Source organism: Ostrinia furnacalis, unplaced genomic scaffold, assembly GCF_004193835.3.
Source record: "Ostrinia furnacalis isolate ACB-3 unplaced genomic scaffold, ASM419383v2 OfSCF0694, whole genome shotgun sequence".
Lineage (NCBI taxonomy): Eukaryota > Metazoa > Arthropoda > Insecta > Lepidoptera > Crambidae > Ostrinia > Ostrinia furnacalis.
Genome location: NW_021130933.1, coordinates 275,694 through 291,290, shown reverse-complemented (window position 1 = coordinate 291,290; position 15,597 = coordinate 275,694). Strand labels below are relative to the sequence as shown.

At 39.0% G+C, this 15,597-nt stretch overlaps 1 protein-coding gene across 1 annotated transcript; it reads left to right on the top strand.

The window, feature by feature from the left end:
• The first annotated feature begins 1,248 nt into the window (after nucleotides 1-1,248).
• On the top strand, nucleotides 1,249-11,947 carry LOC114349556 (solute carrier family 22 member 5-like). The gene is made up of 8 exons (XM_028299969.1): nucleotides 1,249-1,385; nucleotides 4,697-4,818; nucleotides 5,404-5,645; nucleotides 6,376-6,524; nucleotides 7,265-7,376; nucleotides 8,123-8,406; nucleotides 8,953-9,080; nucleotides 9,553-11,947. The coding sequence occupies exons 1-8, from the start codon at nucleotides 1,249-1,251 to the stop codon at nucleotides 9,615-9,617; spliced, it is 1,239 nt and encodes a 412-aa protein (XP_028155770.1). The 3' UTR covers nucleotides 9,618-11,947.
• Nucleotides 11,948-15,597: the final 3,650 nt, after the last annotated feature.

Below are 15,597 nucleotides of genomic sequence, written 5' to 3'. Positions count from 1 at the left end.
TTTAGAACACACACGACAAAAAATTTCTACGTACCTCCCAAGTAACATTTTACTCCATTTAAGAGTTCACATTTAGTTCCAATGTGTACTTAAAGCATTAGTACAGTTCACTCGTGATGTATAAGCTGTATTATTGCAATTAATTACACCTATACCTGTCTAAGGGACTTATAGGAGTGTAGACTAGTGTAGAGTTATACTTTTATACGATTGTTGGTGTTATAATACTCTAACAACTATCCTTTAGTCAGCCGTCTGACTAAGAGCATTATAGGAGGGTAGAGATACGGCAACCGCTGTTTAACGGCCTACTTGTACGATGTTATAGAGCTAGCATTTTAATAGAACACACGTGGTCATTTATAAAGCCAAAGGCTGTTATGTTTACTTGTTTTAGACTGTTATACAGCTAGTAGCTGTAGTAGGACTTGTTTGTGTTAATAAAATAACCTTTTTTTACTATCTGTACAAAAGTGTTTCAATGGTTCGCATGTGCACTGTAGGCTGTTAAAAGGACTATATGTGTTGTCCATTAACATCAATAGCAGTTTATTTGTCCACAAGTACTACTCTTATTTGCTTTAAGCTGAAAATGAATGTGAATGTGATATTCTATTACACTTTTCCCCAAGCCTGTTTTTAGTTGTATTTATGGTGGTTCTGTACATGATGCAGAGGAAAATATTATGCCTGAACATAAATAAATAGAAATAGTAGTAGTAGGTACATTCGATTCAGGAGCAGTTCACTGAATTTACCATGCATTCTTGTATGGTGTATCTTATAAGAATGGGTATACAAGATTGCGTGGTATATTAAACAAGGTAGTGACGTGCTAATATCTAGACTTACATATTAAGATACTAGTAGAAATGACTCGCATACATAAATTTGAATAACTTGGATTGACCAGTCCCCGAAAGCAGCGCCTGTTCACAGACATGACGAGTGAACCAGCCATCGCTTCACTCGACCATATTAGAGGGAATGTAACGACCCGCCTCAGGAATGTAACGACAGTCAGTATACCTGGCGACTACTTGACCGCACGATGTTTCCGTGCTGCGAACCGCCCGAAGCAGTCGTAACTGGTCTAGCGGTTCCATATTTCCGTTTGCTTGTGAGTATCCATCCTCAGGTATCCTGTTTGAGTGGTATCTACGGCAAGTCATACTTGGACAGCTCGAGCAGTTAGCCAGTGATCAACATACACGGCCCGCTCTTGCAGTTATAGTTAGTAGCTTAAAGATGCCATTGATATCTGCTGGAGCAGTTGGATTAACTGCTGAACAAGTCAAAAGTGCACAGGGCGTGCTGTCCTGCCTGTGCAGCGTCACGCCTAACAGGCTGGTGCTGGCCTTCCTCAAGTTCCTGGCCGTTTGCTTGTGAGTATCATTACAACCGCCTCTGTGGTCTAGTGGTAAGACCACCTGCTTCAGAGGTCCCGGGTTCGATTCCCAGTGGGGGTACGTGCTCACCGACCAGACTATAGCTACCACCAGCTTACCTAAGTCTGACACCATAACAACAATTTTAACAGCCTTGTTGTGTTCCGGCAGTTAGAGGTAAGATAGCTAGTTCCTCCGTGGTTGAGGATTCCGAGTGATGCTCGCTTCCACCTTCAGCCTGATCATCACTTAGGTACCATCAGGTGAGATACAGGCCAAGAACTTCCTCGTTGTGGATAAAAATAAAACTCTCAGGATCATTACACTCCCGGGTGACGTAAATGAAAAGCGCGGGCGGCGGTAACTGCGCGAGAGCAGTCGGTATACCTGGCGACTACGTGACCGCACGATGGAATTTCTGTGCTGCAAAGCTAGCTAGCGGTTCCATGTATGTGTTCGTAGAATAATGTGGTTTGCTATGCAGTTGCAGCTTGAAGCTGTCGATACTAACTGCTCCAAGCTGTCTGTATGGCCTGTGGGGCTACATCTTGCCCCTGGCCGTTTGCTTGTGAGTTCTTTAGTTGTCATTAAGACCTTTTCAAGGAGGCTCTTGGCTTACATCTTACCTGATGAAAAGTTATGATCAGGCTGAAGATTTAAGCTAGCATCATCCAGAATCTTCTACCACAGAAAAATTGGCTATCTAACCTCATTTAACTTCAAAAGCACAACAATGCTTATTCTCGTGATAAATAAGGTGATCATCGTTATAATACTTACTCATTTCGTTAGTCGTTTGTGTGCTGAGAAAGTTTAGGCAAGTGCAACAGTCTAATAAAATACCTAGTTTCTAGCTACAACATGACTTGTCTCATGATATGATCAATTGCCTCATATGAAATCATGATAATGAAGAGCCACTTGACCGGCAGCTAAATAAATTGCCTCTGTAGTTCAACAGTCAGTACAGTTTGTTATATTAGATGCTAAAAACTCAAAAGCGACAAAAATGTTCAGTCTGATGTTCTTTCAGCCCAGAGCCCCAAACAAAGGACTTAATAACCCTTTTGGCGCAGTCGTGTAAAAAGGGAAATCCTTCATTTGCGATTGTAATGTCTTTTCTTGAAATTTTTATTACTTTTTGCTGACAACTTTAATGGTCAACTAAGGCCCAGAACAGACGGTGACACGCAACTGCAACGAAACTGCAACTTTCTGAAGATTCTGATGAATGAAACTGAAAGTTTCAAACTGGTCGCGTCATATTGTGTGGTCTCTCAACGGACGCTATGGCAGAAACTTAGATGCAACTCAAAAGTAACTAGCAGTTGCAGTTTCGTTGCAGTTGCGTTTCACCGTCTGTTCTGGGCCTAAGCCCAAAGGGCTGATTATGATTAACTTCCTCGTGTATTATTAATATGACCCGCGCAGTTAATGGTGATCGACGCGCCGCAATTGATGCGAATGCCAAGAACGTTGCGCGCGCGCTTGTTTACAAGGGCACTATTATGTAGTCGCTCGAGATTCCGCCCTGAAACATTTTCGTTTTTTGTGAATGACTGCGTGCGAGCTAAATATAGAACTGAAAAAACTTGGCTAAAAAGTATTTCGTCAAACTCTTTGTAGTAATATCTGTATCTATTATTTTCTTTCATAAGACATGTTGTTGACACTAGAAGCATTATGGTATCAGAATGTATAGCCTGACCAGGAACATAAAAACCCTCGCCATGTTGCGGAAAACTAATGGTACTAATTTCTTTTAATGGCAACAGTAACTGAAAACTTCATTGACATGTCACCTTGCATGTCAGTCTATTGCTGTCAAAGTGTAAACAAACTTTATTTTAAATGTGCGCAATTGATTTTGTGAATTAAATTGCTAAAATCTTTTTATAGTCGTGAAAGAAAAGTGGTTCACAATGTGTTAAAGTATTTGTCGAAGAGAAATACTAAGGGTTCGGACAATATTTTCATTGAATAATGTTTCCGACAAAGGTTGTCAAATTGACTGTCATGTTTATCGTATAGTACAGTCCACTATGAAAATTAGCTGTGGTTTGTTTCAACTACCTATTTTAAAATTTTCTGTCACTTTCTAAGTGTTGAATTTTATGGAATTGGGAAAGAAGTACCGAGGTTGAAGCGTTCATGACCAAACATTGCAGTTGAATATTCAAGTTCTGAATTTGATTATTGATGAATAATAAAATAAATCCTACTAGCTCGATTGATGGTTTCATTTAATTTATTTAAACCAGGTTACCTATAATAATATTTTTTGGTTAATTTATGAAAATATCTTAGCCCGTAATCCTGAATCCTGATACATAAAGTTAGCCTATTAATTTAACACAGGTACGACTGTACTCAGTGTTGCACTATCAAATGCGATTGACGCGCCTCTATGCCAGGGTTTTTATGTTCCTGGTCAGGCTATAATACTACTGTGGAAATCTTAATTTTCCCATCAAAGCACTAAATCATCAAGTAGCAACAAAGTGTTCCCTTGTAGTGATTCCTTTACTGCAAATAATTATAAAATAGAGCCAATTATTATCTTTGGAACTCTACATTTACATGTGCTTGCAATCGAACTTTAAAGTCTAAAGTACACCTGTCGAACGATTCCAAAATCAGCTACTTTCAAAATAAGCCCCCTAATCGCGGAAGTCTTAGATCTAGAACTTTCTCGTAAGTTCCATACCAAAATGTAGATTCAATGCCGGTTCTAATTTCGTAGGGAATTAGGCTTACTTACTTATTTTTAAATTGCGTGCCCGGGACGTGCTCCGTAAGAGTGTTTACGAGAAAAACCGCATAATTAAATTATCATTATTTATCTTATTTTTGTTTTTGACGAAATCTTAAATCAATCAAAAGCTCTAAGGACCAAGGCATCCTTCAAAACCACTTTTGACTGATTGCAGTCAAAAGCGATTTTGACTGATTAAGAGTTTTGACTGTACCGGCAAATAAGCCAATTTAATAAAATAATCAAAGAGCTATAATGAAAACGAAGCGGTCACATGAATTATGTTTTTGATTTATTTGTAGGTACTATTTGTCTTGTGGACCTAGAATTAAAATGACACTTAACTACATTGCTATTACATATTTTGAAAGACACATAAAAGTTAATTCAATAACTTTGGCGAGCTAGCAACAGAGTGTAATAAAACATTTTCAAATTAAAATTGCTTCTTGCATGTCACATTACATCTTATCACAATCTTGCCACATGTGTCTCAAAGGCTCAACACCTGTTGGTTCCAATGTGCCAGCTTAACTTTCAGTATACTTTTCAGTTCCTGCGCTGCCAACTCTGCCACTTATACCTTGGTAGGGGAGTCCTGCATCCAGAGGGTGCGGAGCAAATACATGCTGCTGATGACCTGCCTCATCTTGCTGTCACCTGCTGTTGCTGGAGGTTAGTTATAGCGTAGATTAGATACCCATATACACACTTGTGCTAGTTAAAAAATCTTGAAACTAACTAAGATGCTTTATGCGTACTTACCAGTAAGCCCATAATATTATTGGCAGGTAGCTAATAGCTCATGGTGCTCATTTTTTCATAAAGGTTACTAAACCTTTGTTTGTCACCTGTCATCCGCTTTGCAACGGAGGGAAGTCGAACCCGCAACGAAATTAATCAGAAGAACATAGGAGGAGTTTGAAGTTAAATCAAACTCCTCCTATGTTCTTCTGATTAATTTCGTTGCGGGTTCAATGACAGTTTAACTTTCCCCCGGGACAAACTTGACCTTCAATGGTTGGGTTTTAATTGGCGGTCAAGCTGTAGATCCTGGCTACACAGGAGTTGCAGCGGTGGGAACGAGAGGTGGGAATAGTCCCGTTTACCAGTAGTAAGCCCAGGATGCGCTTCATGATAAACGTTTATCGATCGTAAGCCACACTTGTCGTCTAAAATCGATAAAAAATTATATCACGGCGCGCATCCTAGCCCGGTAGATAGCGTTCCTAATACCCGAAATCTTCAATAACTTTCCAGTGCTCACATACCCCACACTAAAACTGCAGTTCGAGGCGGACCTCTGGTTCGGAGTTACATTCCGGCCGTGGCGGCTGCTCACTATCGTGCTTGCACTACCTTCGGGGCTGGGGGCCATTGCTATCTACTTCTTCCACGAGTCGCCCAAGTTCCTGGCCAACAGGGGACGAACGGACGAGGCACTGGAAGTTCTGAGGTCCATGTACGCGATCAACCATAGGAACTCTAAGGACGAGTTTGGGGTGAGTTTAACAAAATCTAGCTATAGAACTGCTTTTTCCGTGAAGTCTCCATGTTCCTGGGGAATAGGGGCCGGCCGGACAAGGCATTGGAAGTGTTAATGTCTATGTATGCGATCAACCAAACTCTAATGATGAGTATAGGGTATGGTGTAGTAGATAAACAAAAAAGAAAAAACTAAGTCAAGATAAAACTGTTGCATCCTTGAAACATAATCTCTTTAGTTGGTGTTTTACAATTTGTCGAATTACTATAATTTTCACAGACAATGCACGCTCTTACCAGCAAAGATACATTCGCTGATATTAAAAAATAAAGAAAATGCATGATTATGTATCGTGATCGTGAACATGAACAATAAAATATGAATCATCAAATCTTAATTTATTTATTTGCTTGTCACGTGGGTATTAACAGGTGTTAAAATAATGTATTCACTTTAAACACATAATTCTTTTTTTAATAACAGTTTATGTGATGGCAAGGTTACCAATGAATCATCACAATGCAACCATTCAAAAACCCACAATTTTGAGACAATATTGACACATGGAAGGCGCTGGATGCAGGCCGTTACCAACCGAGCAATCTGAAAATCATTGAGGGAGGCCTATGTTCAGCAATGGACTTCCTATGGCTGAAATTATGATGATGTTAATATCGTCATTAGAAGATCAAAGAATTAAAGATAAGGCCATAAAGAATTAATAGGATTTCCTTTCAAAACTCCAGGTGAAATCCTTGAAACTCAGCGAGGACATGGCCAAGCAGCAGACGACGCTCCTCAAGGCGATGTTTGAACAAAGCGCGCCGTTATTCCGCGCGCCGTACCTCTGGCGCACGCTGCAGCTGTTCTACATCGTCTTCGTCGTGTACATCACGTGAGAACAGGTTTCTTTCAATAGCATTCGTTCAGGAATAACGCACAGCTGGCCTAGCTATCTACGTGGCATTGTCCTTTTCTTCATCTAAGAGTTGTAAGGCGTAAATCTATACAACTGACATTTATTGATTTGGCACACTGAATGCGGTCTGTGGTCCGCAGTTTTGATCAGGTCAGGTTCAGGTCCGTCGGGTCCCGAGGGCATAGTCAGGATTTTAATGATGAGAAACCCCTGGTTTTAGAAGGACACATGAGTACCTAATCATCCCAACTAATATTATAAATGCGAAAGTAAGTCTGTCTGTCTGTCTGTCTGTCTGTCTGTCTGTCTGTCTGTCTGTCTGTCTGTTACGCTTTCCCGCTTAAACCTCGCACCCGATTTTGATGAAATTTGGCATAGAGATAGTTTGAGTCCCGGGAAAGAACATAGGATAGTTTTTATCCCGGTTTTTGAAACAGGGACGCGCGCGATAAAGTTTTTCTGTGACAGACAAAATTCCACGCGGGCGTAGCCGCGGGCGAAAAGCTAGTATTTTCATAAGTAAGTTGCTTTTAGAGGTAAAATAATCCAAGTGGATTAGAGTAGTTGCATTTGTAACTTTAGACATTGATGAAGATTATGTTTTTGAAGTTTTTGAATCGAACTGATTTTTTAAAAGTCTTATTTTATGTACTCTTATGTCAAAGTTGCTTTTAGGTTCTTTTTACAATGATTCTAAAACAGAATTTTGTCTCCAGAAACAACAGCTTCCTCGTCTGGCTACCGCACATCTTGAACCTGATCCGGTTATCGCTAGAGACGGGTTCAGCAGCCGGGAACATCTGCGCTCTCATCTCCCCGGAAGAACAGGTTCGTATAGAATTTGATGTACTCTTGTATTAGTCATTTTTTAACCGAATTCAAAAAAAGAGGAGGTCCTATGTTCGGCTGTATGTGTATTTTTTTAACTGTCTAACTAAACCAATCAGGGCAAGAGTAGAGCATGTCAGAGTGTTAGAAGTGACAAAAGAAAGCAAAATTAATATTTGTCAAAGTCTTCATAATTTTGGCGATAGCAATGCTCATCCATCCCTGGCATTGACATATTTATCTGATAACTATTTGTCATAGTATGAAGTTAATTAGGAACAGGATAAGTAAGGAAAATATTTTTTTATTATTTAACCTTTATTTATTTTATTTATTTATTTATTATTCATTATTGAGCAATTACATATTTGATCCAAATAGCGTCCTAAATCCTTTTTAGGTTTGTCTAGACACTATTGTTCTCTATACAAATAAAAACAAACGTTTTAGTATAAGCATTCACAACACTTTCAGATATACAAAATATTATTTTAGCGAGTGCGCACTACGAACTACCTTACACTACCTTAGTCGAGCAAATAGTGCCTTTTTCCTCAGGCAAAAGACACATAACGTCATCGGGCTAAAATGAAATTATTTAGAATAGAATAGAATAACATTTATTTTGCTGCCACATGAATACACATACATAGATAAAACAAACGGTCAACATTACAGAACCAGTCAAAAGAATGACAATTAAAATTAAAATTAATCGGGACAGTTATTCATTATCTTCTTTCCAGTCACCAGACGTCTGCATCGGCACAATAGAGGAAAACGTGATGGTCACCCTCATAGCATCCCAATCTGTCTTTTCGTTCTTCAACTTCGTCATATCGTACCTGCCGAACCGGCGGAAGGCTGTGCTAATTACGATCTTGTGCCTATCGTCGTTGGGTGGAGTTTGCCTCAACCTGATGCCGGAGCCGATCTCTTCTGTGTTCTTCTTCGTGCTGTTCACTTGCACGTGCCTCGGGATGGGCATCTTGGCATCGTACTTCGTGGATTTGTATCCTACCTCATACAGGTAAGTTCAATATTGAAAAAAATATTTATTATGCAATAACACTCGTTAATCCCACCTTAAGCTAAATCAAAGCTAGCAAGCTAAGGAAAGCATTGGGGGAGGCCTATGTTCAGTAGTGAACGTCCTATGGCTGAGATGAGGATGATGATGATGATGATGATGATGATGATGATGATGATGATGATGATGATGATGATGATGATGATGATGATGATGATGATGATGATGATGATGATGATGATAATGATGATGAAGAAGCTAAATCATATCTAGACTATTGATGATAAAACAAGCGACCGAAGGTTCGTTATCAAAACCATTGGGCACCTATTGTCAATGTCATTTCCATCACTACCTTAAAAAATAGAGAAGTTTCCAAAGCACAATGCCTCTAAAACTGTATAGTGTAATATTACAGAGATTATCTAAATTCGGATTGATAGTAACTTCAAGATAGATTCTATACATTATTGCTTTCTGGAACTTTCTCTGATTCCCTAAGAGCTCTATTTAGGAGAAGTAATCCAATCTCATTATTTTTTCCAGAGGGATGGTGGCATGCCTCAGTATCATGGTGGGTCGAACGAGCACCTTTATAGGCATCAACCTGGTCGGGAAACTCATCTTCCGCCACTGCCAAGTCACGTTTTACCTCTGGTCGCTGCTTGTGCTAAGTAAGTTCTCACATTCTTATTTTCCCACATCTCGTTCTTACCTAGTACTAGAGGTGGGAAATATACAGCTATACCGCCGAAACCTAACCGATGAAGGCTAAAGTTTGCCATTGGACTCGTGAGGAAGCTAATCAGAAGATGAAGAGTTCCACTCTCTCTAACTGTTACCAAATTCGTCGAGGCTGTCCTTAAAGGTTTGTCCCTAAACCTTTGTTTGTCACCTGTCATCCACTTTGCACTGGAGTGAAGTCGAACCTTAACTTCGAACTCCTATGTTCTTCTGATTAATTTCGTTGCGGGTCCAATGACAGTTTAACTTTCCCCCGGGACAAACGTGACCTTCACTGGTTGGGTTTTCATTGGCGATCAAGCTGTAGATCCTGTCTTCACAGGAGTTGCAGCGGTAGGAACTGTTGCCAAGTAATTAAACGGACTCGTATGTGCTGACTGAAAAATTCCTTTAATTTTCCAGGTAGCGCTATAGCAGCCTGGTTCCTGCCTCCGGACAAAGCGCCAGTTAAGTCAACAGTAATTTAACGTTAACAGTAAAGACGGAATGAAATTGTCTGTGATTTTAGAATACTATAGATTTATTAGCTAAAGGAATTTCAAGAGGCATTTTGGATGTGAGGAAATACGAACTTTGAGTTCTGGAGATACGAGTATACCTAATAGGTATCATGCAGGTGATTTCTTGCTTGAGTAAGCTCTTCAAACAATATACAGCGTGTTCTTATTCATAAAACACTTACTATACTATTAGATGCTCAATATAATATGGTGCAATTTTTAGCATTAGACTATTGAACAGTTATTCTTAAAATAGAATTACGTTATGACATGTTATTAATAAATATTTTTTTCTGCAGTTCTACATAGCTGTAGATTGGTACCGGTCTTTATGGGATCGTAAATGGGAATAATATAGGTCAGGTATGGTGAACCTTTATGTATCAAAGTGCCACTTTTCCAAAATAATATTTGATGAAGTCATAGACGTGCCATTAAATAACACCTAATGCTATCAATGAGGGGTATCGTACAGTGGCGCCACTGGCGAAAGACATGACCTTACCCTACAGTGGCAGAGAACAAAATTAAATAAGTACGATAGCCTATAATCAAAACACATTGTTTATTATTTTATTGTATGGTGAATTTTGTGATTGGTGGCGTGCCCTAATCATTTTGGCGCGTGCCGTCAATGGTACGCGTGCCATTGGTTCGCCATCCCTGAATAGGTAATAATAAATACTTACTATCTTCATGATGACAGAATGAGTCTGATGATATAGATGAACTACAATGTACTGTCTCACATTGACAGGGGGCGCCCCCATGGTTCAACTTTAAAGTTTCCACGTGGAAAAATCTGAATCAGCGATCCGGTATTGACGGTGGCGCTTCCTATCAGTGTCACGGGTGGGACAGTTCGTTGTAGTTCATCTATCTATAGTATCTAATGCTTGACTGTGATTAGATGACTTCCAGGAGAATATTCCTGACGTGGATATCGATTAAGGTTCTCAATGATTAGCTGTATTTGGTCTTATAAAGCCCGATTCACACTACTAACACAAGTGGTGTGTATCCTGCCTTAAACTCTGACCGAAGCTTGTTATTTTAAATATTAATAGGCAGTAATTAAATATTAAAAATACATAATAAATTCATCTTTAATTGAAGTTTATTCGCTTATAACTAAAATAAAAAAGGTTCTAAGTACATAAAATATAATAATAGTCGTTTCTCTTATTTATATTCATCACAGATCGGATGATAGCTCTTTTACAGTTTCAGAAAATATGTTGTATAAAACTTTATTTTGATTTACTTATAATATTCATGTTTATATAAAGCTCGTCGTGTATTTTTTAAATATTATTTTTTAATTTGTTACTACTCAATAAAATATTTATATTGAATATAATGTTTTATCTACGTTAAAACCTATTAATTAACATCAAGCGCAAATTCAATTTCAGTAAAGGCTTTATATGTACACCACCAGTTGGCGCCACTGGCTAATTAAGCAGTGACGCCAACTAGTGAGTGCAACTAGAACTAGTAACTACAAACTTCAAAAAGTTGTATCAAAATATCAATTTGATATATTTTCGAGATTTTTATCCTCCATTTCGAAGATTTAACTATTTTATATTTACTATAAATAAATATTGACTTCAATCATTCAAATATAACTCTTAAACCTAACATCATAAGCGCGTTTCCTTAATATTAAAAGGAACTTACAATTTGTGCATTTACATCTCTTCACAAAGCATCATAGGCACATCAATGACATCTTTCTTTCTAGTTTGCTCACTAGTTTCTTTATTATAAGGAATGTTTTAATAATTTTTTTGTTGGACTATCAACAATAGAACTATTATGATTCACAACAGAGATCAATTGTAATAAATAGTTCAATAATCGATTTTTTATTTTAGTATTTGAGTTTGGCAACCATTCATTCGCCAAACAATTTAAACTAGTCCTTGCAAATATTTTTGCAAATTCAATTTCAAATAAGGAAATAGATAAAATGTTATTATTTTAGCTAGCATTTTCTTTCACTATTATAATAATAGTATTCATTATGAATAATTTCTACTCACAATATTTCATTAATAACAGAGGGATGGATATTTCAGAATAACCTTCTAAAATTGACTTATTATGTAAAAGCGTACTCAAGTACGCATATCCAAGTCTTGTCGTAACTGGTATCTACATGTGCGTAGATATATACCTGTCCAGTCCCGTGGTCTTGTCTCTGGTCTCCTGGTCCTCTTCCTCGGTCTCTGCCGTGGGATTGTTGTCGTCTAACTTTATCACCATGATGGCACCAATGGAAACTGAAAACAAATATATAATAATTATTGATTGATGATTGAACAAATAACGTAACTCTAACGGAGTCCCGGTCCTACCACTGCAACTCCTGTGTAGTCAGGATCTACAGCTTGAGCGCCAATAAAAACCCAACCAATGAAGGTCAAGTTTGTATTTTACCTCTAAATAATTGGGTAGAAGATATATCAAGCAAGACAGCAGCTTCTTTAAAGAACACTTCATTGCTCTAAAAACGGTCTATCCCTCTTTGNCCACTTTTATCACCTGGATTTGATCACCCGGGTGATCAAAGTGGTCTCCAAGTGACACTTGTGTTCTTTGATCACCCATGGATAAGAAAAGCACTTTGATCACCTAGGTCATCATATACATGGGTGATCAAAGGACACCAAAGTGTCGCCTTCAATCCACTTTGATCACATCATTGGAATAGAATAGACCCTAAAAACCGTCTTAGTTTTCAAATGGCTGTAATTTTAATAAACTTAAAATCAATAAATTGTCAGACAGTTAAATTCGCGAGCTAATGACGTCATGACCCAGGGAACCACTAGACCAGGCTATCATCCGTGAAATGAAATACTTTTCTTTTCGAATAATTTGAAACAAGTTATTTTGGGTACACTGACAAACAAGTTCATTCACATTGCAGGTTAAGGTCAATGCCGATGTTTGCCCATTATGTAAGGACGCCTTCGGTTGATTGATTACTTTGTTGGCCTAGTGATTAAGCTACATTAAAAGGGAAAGCTTTGTAAGCACAGACAATGCCATAAAGTTACTTTAGACGAATTTTCTATTGTATCGACCTTTAAAAATGAATTCTGTATTCTAGTACCTACCCATTAGGCGATTTTGTACTCGAATTAGCATACATAGAAAATAGCTCTTAAAAATAGGCTAGTATTTAGTTTTAAGGCACACAAACACTAAGCACGAAAGCATGCCACTATTGAGCAATTGCTTGATGTGTGTCAAAACATTGCTTAATAATAAGCAGGCTCATTTCGAGTTGTTCGCGTGCTTACGCTTGTTTTAAGCATGCTAACAATCATAAAATTTTGTGAGTGCTTATGTGTAACTGTACCTTTGTAAACTGTCTAGAGTACTAATAGTCCAGTAGAATTAGCTTTTAAATCGGAAATAATTCCTACAAAAGATTTTATTGCTTTAATGGCTTCATTGGTTGCCCTTTAAGACTCTCCTAGGTTTTCGACTTCGACGGAGTTGTGCTTAAGTGGTGGGGGCCCCCGAAAGGGGCGCTTTTTCGGTTTTCCGATTATATCGCGTAAAGGACTTACCTTATCGAAAAGTGGTCTTCCTGACGGTTAAAGGGCATTTAATCCTGCATTAAATAAGACCAAATTCATATTTTTTGGACAAACCGTTCTCGTGCAAATGTTCGGCAAAGTAGAAAATATGTGTATAATTAATGACCCTCTCCACGTCCAATAGCTCGTCACCCGTATGCTCCCAAGCCTTGTAAAGGGTCGCCTTAACCAGCGTATCCCTGTCTAGGCTCACGAGTTGGATTCGCTTATCCTTGTTCGTTCCAGCCGTTCCTTAACTGCGGTTGCTGCACCTCTTCCTGGCACTCTCCTGAACGACTCTGTGTTACCTACTGTGGCTGCCCCTCTTCCTTGTACCCTCCTGTACGATTGCATTGCTTAGCCATATGCTTGGTCTAAGGTTCGACGCCACAAAATCAACTTCGTACGCGTGAAAATAGTTTAAATACTATTTTCCGTACTTGCAACATTTTTCTTTACTGCTTCGCCTATATTAGTCGTAGAGTGATTGTATATATCCTATAGCCTTCTTCAATTTATGAGCTATTCAACACAAAAATAATTATTTCAATCAAACTAGTAATTCTTGAGATTAGCGCGTTCAAACAAACAAACAAAAAACTCTTCAGCGTTTTAATATGAACTTGTTGTTGTTGATTTTTGGCGTCGAACCTTAGACCAGGCATACGGCTAGGCAACGTAGTCGTGCAGGAGGATACAAAGAAGAGGAGCAGCCACAGTAGGTAACACAGAGTCGTTCAGGTGAGTGCCAGGAAGAGGTGCAGCAACCGCAGTTAAGGAACGGCTGGGACGAACAAGGATAGGCGCATCCAGCTCGTAAGCCTTGATAGGGTTACACTGGTTGAGGCGCTCCTTTTCAAGACTTGGAAGCCTGTGTGTAACGAGCCATTGGACGTGGAGAGGGTAATTAATTATACACACATTTTCTACTTTGCCGAACATTTGCACGAGAATGGTTTGTTCAAAACATATGAATTTGGTCTTATTTAATGCAGGATTAAATGCCCTTCAACCGTCAGGAAGACCACTTTTCGATAGGGTAAGTCCTTTACGCGGTATAACCGGAAAACCGAAAAAGCGCCCCTTTGCGGGCCCCCCACCACTTAAGCACAACTCCGTCGAAGTCGAAAACCTAGGAGAGTCTTAATGGGCAACCAATAAAGCCGTTAAAGCAAGTAAATCTTTTGTTTGAATTATTTCCGATTTAATCAATTTTTGTGTTTAATTCTACTGGCCTATAATTGAGTAACAAACTAGAGAAATACTTCAATGGGAATTAATTGAGCGTAAACCCTCAATTACTTCCCATTGAAGTGGTCCCATTCCTTTTAATGGTTTCGATCTATTCCACTTTGATCGTGGACTTCTTATCCATGGGTGATCAAAGGACACCAAAGGGCCGCCTGGAACCCACTTCGATCACCAAGGTGATCGAATCCCTAGGCGTCAAAGTGTACAGCAGGTCTAGTGAGTATCTACTACCTAGGTTTTAAAGTAGAACCAGGCCTGTTCATCTCCGCGAGTTTACATCGAAAACAAAACACGCACGATGGCCCACCTACAGGATACTATTCGACAAGGCCTCACATACGAGCGAACATTGACTCACTCACGCGTATTCTTGTGTATGATGGAACAAAATAAACAAAATGGTGAACTAAATACTGTGCAGTATTTAACTGCCTAAATAATAATAAAAACACAGAATGTACATTTTAACTTGCCTTAAGACACTGAGAGGTAAATAAGTAGTTAATATTATTCATGATAATTCATTTTAAATCATGAGTATTTCCTCCGCCATTTTCCGCAGTTTGGCACCTCACGTCACTTCATTTTACCGAAGTCAGCCCTATAGCTTCGGCGCAGTGCCGATCACTGACGTTTGTCAACAAAATGGTGCTTGACACTTGAGACAGGCTAAATTAAACACCATATTGTTAATGACATTGAGCATACATTTTTTTAAATACCTTCGCGAAGTAAAACTTCTGTATAGTTCCAAAATACTGAACTGTCCTATCGATGACATTGACAGTGGGGCGCCACCGTCAATACCGGATCGCTGGTTCTGATTTTTTGCCATGTTGGAAACCATATAGTTGCACGATGGTAGCGCCCCCCTGTCATTGAGTTTGGTGGGACAGTTCAGCGTGGGTCATCTATACGTATAGTTCCAAAATACTGAACTGTGCTGTGCATGACATTGACAGCGGGGCGCCACCGTCTATACCGGATTGCTGGTTCCGATTTTTGCCATGTTGGAAACCATACAGTTGAACGATGGTAGCGCCCCCCTGTCATTGAGTTTGGTGGGACAGTTCAGCGTGGGTCATCTATAGTACTTATTA

What these genes read in the sequence shown, in the direction of transcription:
- LOC114349556 (XM_028299969.1), top strand. Translation starts at nt 1,249, where the DNA reads ATGCCATTGATATCTGCTGGAGCAGTTGGATTAACTGCTGAACAAGTC. An exon ending in AAGTTCCTGGCCGTTTGCTT is followed by an intron (nt 1,386 to 4,696) that starts GTGAGTATCATT and finishes TATACTTTTCAG; the next exon opens with TTCCTGCGCTGCCAACTCTG. An exon ending in GTCTTCGTCGTGTACATCAC is followed by an intron (nt 6,525 to 7,264) that starts GTGAGAACAGGT and finishes TTTTGTCTCCAG; the next exon opens with AAACAACAGCTTCCTCGTCT.